Source organism: Nicotiana tomentosiformis, chromosome 10 (assembly GCF_000390325.3).
Source record: "Nicotiana tomentosiformis chromosome 10, ASM39032v3, whole genome shotgun sequence".
NCBI classification, from domain to species: domain Eukaryota; kingdom Viridiplantae; phylum Streptophyta; class Magnoliopsida; order Solanales; family Solanaceae; genus Nicotiana; species Nicotiana tomentosiformis.
In genome coordinates, this window is record NC_090821.1 from 28,805,192 (window position 1) to 28,809,635 (window position 4,444).

At 42.3% G+C, this 4,444-nt stretch overlaps 1 protein-coding gene across 1 annotated transcript; it reads left to right on the top strand.

Annotated features, from left to right (window-relative positions):
* Positions 1 to 3,717: 3,717 nt before the first annotated feature.
* Positions 3,718 to 4,206, top strand: LOC138899928 (uncharacterized). The gene has a single exon (XM_070186629.1). It carries the CDS (start codon positions 3,718 to 3,720, stop codon positions 4,204 to 4,206), a length of 489 nt encoding a protein of 162 aa, XP_070042730.1.
* Positions 4,207 to 4,444: the final 238 nt, after the last annotated feature.

Consider the following 4,444-nt stretch of genomic DNA (forward strand, 5'->3'; position numbering starts at 1 on the left):
ACTTGGAGAGGGGATTTTCATCTACAATCATCGGGTACGTGATTCTAATTAATTTCCAACTATCTTTCATGATCATATCTTAGATTTAACATCAAATTTATGCGAATCAAAGAGGAATTTTGGGGGAATTTTTTCAAAGTTTTGAAAAATGAGAATTTGGATTTTGAGAGTCGATTTTGACTTGGATTTGAAAACAAAACATATATATGACTAGTGGGATGATGGATAATTGGAATAGACCCTTGGACCCGAGTTTTGACTGGGCGAGACCGGGGTTGACTTTTGTTGACCTTTTGGGAAAAGTGTAAAGATCGTAGCTTTATCTATCGTAATTGGTTTTCCTTGCATTGTTTGATGATATTAAGTCATTTTGGTTAGATTTGAGCCCTATGCAGGCGAATTTTTGGGGAAAAGCTATTTTCGAGGGTTGATTTAGCCTAGTTGAGGTAAGTATCTTGCCTAGTAACTTTGTGCGGGGGAAACTACCCCGTAGAATTTGGGTTGATTTTACTATTTGTATTATGTGGAAGACGTGTACATGAGGTGATGAGTGTGTACACGGATTGTACATGGTATTTGACCGGTTTAGACTTTTTAGACTTTTTCCAAGCATTTAATTGAAATTGTCATAACATGTTATATCTTTCATTGTTAAATTTACTCATACATGCTCTATTTGACGTTGTTTTCACTTGTTCTAACTTTTATTGTTATGTGTGCTCTTACATGCTTTAGGTGAAGTTGTTACCTCTCTTATTGTCTTGTTACCTCTCTTATTGTTGAAATACTCTTACTTGAAGTTGTTATTTCGTGGGAATATCCTCTTGTTCGGTTATTGATGTTGAAGTTGTGAAAGCCATTATCTCATTGAGGTTAAAGTTGTTGATTCTTGAGACATCTTTCCTTGTTGTGTATTTCTCAATTTATTTTGTTATTATTTATATTCTTGTTCACATTGTGGTTGAGTCGTGGGCTAGATGTTGTGGTAACATTGGTATTGTTGAATTTTGGCAAGTTGTGGCATATGGGCACATGTAGTGCAAGTTGTTATTGTGTTGTAATATTGATGCGCATGCGGTAGTATAAGGATAGGGGTTTGATGTGCATGCTTTAATATAAGGTGGGACTTATGTGCGTGTTGCTAGTAAGGGAATTACTTGAATCCACGCTGCAACATAAGGGGGCTATAGCGCATGTAGCTTTTCGGGAAAAATATTTTTAAAAATATCTTCATGTAAGGATCACACAGCGATATAAGAAAAGATTGCGTTTAAGATTCTAATATTTGAATATGAGGTGTGGTACCTCGGTTGTGATTCGTGTTGTACTTTCTACATTAAAAAGGCTTGTTGGTTGACATTCTTTGTTGTTTTCTTCATGGTTTTACTTGTAATTGTCAATATTTGATTACTTGTTGTTCTCATCATGTGTTCACTTTTTGTTGTCGTTCTTGCCTTAAATTCTGTTATTAGTCTTCATTATTGTATTCCTTGTTATCATTCATTTCCTCGTTTTCTGTTATTGATATGTATTATACTCTGTTCAGTTTATCTTGTCCTAGTAGGTGTCTTGACCTGACCTCGTCCTCACTCTACCAAGGTTAGGCTTGATACTTACAGGGTACCGTTGTGGTGTACTCATGCTACGCTTCTGCACATGTTTGTGCAGATCCAGGTACATCTGCTCGTGTCGGATGCTAGTGATCGTTCAGTTATATTTTTAGAGACTTCAAGGTATACCTGCTCGACGTCCGCAGACCTCGGAGTAACCTTCTATTATCTTCTCATTACTATTATCCTATTATTAGATGATGTTGTATTAGATATTTTAGAACATTCTATAGAACTTATGACACAATTCCTCTAGTTTTGGGGATTATGATGGTGATGTTCCATTTTGGAGTTATTATGAGCTTTATCGGTTTGATTGATTATCTCAGTATTTGTTATTTATGTTAAGCTGTCAATGAATGTTATGCTTACCTAGTTTTAGAGTAGGTGCCATCACAACATCCTAAGGTGGGAAATTGGGGTCGTGATAAGTTGGTATCAGAGCTCTAGGTTCATACGTGTTATGAGTCAAAAGTAATTTTAGTAGAGTCTTGCGGATCGGTACAAAGATGTCTGTACTTATCTTCGAGAGGGTACTGATCTGTTAGGAAATTCCACTTTTTTTATTACTTATCGCACAAATTTGATGACTTTGAAATCAAAATTTTGTCTTTATATTCTCCGAGAGATGGTGAGGACATGCACTGCTGGATCTGATGATCAGACACCCACGCCCCCCAAATAGAGCCGCACGAGGCTGAGGCCATGGTAGAGGCCGAGGAGGGGCACGTGTTGCAGTCAGAGCACCTGCCCGAGTAGCGACTGAGGAGCCGCCAGTAGCTCCGATTGGGGGATAGGCACCCAAGCCACATGTTGTTGCCCCTGGAAATCAGGAGACCCTAGCACAATTATTGAGAATGTTCGACACCCTAGCTCAGGAGGGATAGATTCCACTTGCACCAGCCGCATCTTAGGCTTGGGAGGAGCTCAGACGCCCGCAGCCCATACCCTAGAACAAAGGTTCCACATTGATCAGGTCCCGGGTGTCATGCCACCAGACTCCTTCACGCCGGTTCAGTCTGATGTCAGACCGGAGGCATCTGAGGAGGAGCAGAGTAGACTTGAGAGGTTCAAGACGAATGATCTTCCTACTTTCAGCGACGGAGCTACCGATGATGCATAGGGTTTCCTAGAGAAGTGCCACCGTATTCTCCGTACCATGGGTATTGTGGAGGTGAGCAGAGTTGCTTTTACTACATTTTAGCTGTCAGGAGCAATGTATCAGTGGCGATAGGCTTACGAGGAGGGTAGGCCAGCTGATGCAGCCTCACTTACTTGGGCTTAATTTTCATAGATGTTCTTAAGAGAGTTTGTTCCCAGAACCTTCGGGATGCATGGAGCACAGTGTTTGAGCAGCTTTGTTAGGGGACTATGTCAGTGTTAGAGTATGCTATCAGGTTCAATGAGTTGTCCCACCATGCACTTGCCTTGGTTTCTATAGTCAGAGAGCGATTCCGCAGATTCATCGAGAGGCTCAGTTATGGTCTTAGATTCAGCATGGCTTGAGAGTTAGAGGAGGATACTCTGTTTGAGCTGGTTATAGAGATCGCACGGAGGTTGGAAGGTATGCAAGGACAAGAGAAAGAGGGAAGGGAAGCCAAGAGGCCTTGAGGTGCTGTAGGATTTAGTGGTGGCCACGCTACAGTTTCATCCTGACATGGCGGGGGTTATATGAGTCGGCCAGTTTATTCAACACTTCCAGCTTCTTGCAGTGCTTGGCTACTCTGAGGTCTCAGGTTGCCCATTTTACTCAGCCACTGTCCAGTGCACCTCCAGCATGAGGTGCCCTCAGCGATCGGTCTAGACGACCATGCCAGAGTCAGTTTCAGTAGCCATGCCCACCGAGAGCTTGTTTTGAGTGTGGTGATACCAAATATATGGCAACGGATTGTCCTAGGCTCAGGAAGGGTGGACCTCCACAGACTGCATAGGATCCACGGATTCCATAGGGTCCATAGGGTTCACAGACCTTGGTTGCTGCTCCAGTTGCCGCTCCGCCTACCCCACCAACTAGGGGTGGAAATCGAGCGGGTAAAGGCCACTCTAAAGGGGGAGGCTGGGCTCATTTCTATGCTTTTTCTGGTAGGATGGAGGCATCATCACAGGTATGATTCCAGTCTGTGATAGGGGTGCATCGGTCTTATTTGATCCGAGATTCACTTATTCATTTGTGTCATCTTACTTTGCTCTATTTTTGGATATATCTCGTGATTCTTTGAGTTCTCGTGTATATGTGTCCACGCCTGTGGGAGATTCTATTATTGTGGACCGCGTTTATCGGTTGTGGTTACTCGTTAATGGTGGTTATGAGACCAAAGTTTATCTTTGTCTACTTAGTATGGTAGACTTTGACGTGATCTTGGGCATGGATTGGTTATCGTCCTATCACGCTATTTTTGATTGTCAGGCCAAGACTGTGATATTGGCTATGCCAGGTTTACCGCAGTTGAAGTGGAGGGGTATATTTGATTATATTCGTAGCAGAGTTGTGTCATTTCTTAAGGCACAACAGATGGTTGAGAAGGGGAATGAAGCATATCTAACCTTTGTGAAAGATGTCAGTGCTGATGCTCCTATCGTTGAGTCATTTCCGTAGTGAGAGATTTCCCAGATGTGTTTCTAGCAAACCTTACGGGCATGCCGCCCTATAGAGATATCAATTTAGGTATTGACCTGCTGCCGGGCACTCAACCCATTTCTATTCCACCATATCATAAGTCACTAGTGGAGTTGAAAGAGTTAAAGGAATAGATGCAGGAGTTTCTTGATAAGGGTTTCGTCCGATCAAGTGTTTCACCATGGGGTGCTCTGGTTTTGTTTATGAAGAAGAAGGA

Bases quoted from the DNA above. Each gene is read 5' to 3' on its own strand.
- LOC138899928 (XM_070186629.1), top strand. From the start codon at position 3,718: ATGATTCCAGTCTGTGATAGGGGTGCATCGGTCTTATTTGATCCGAGA.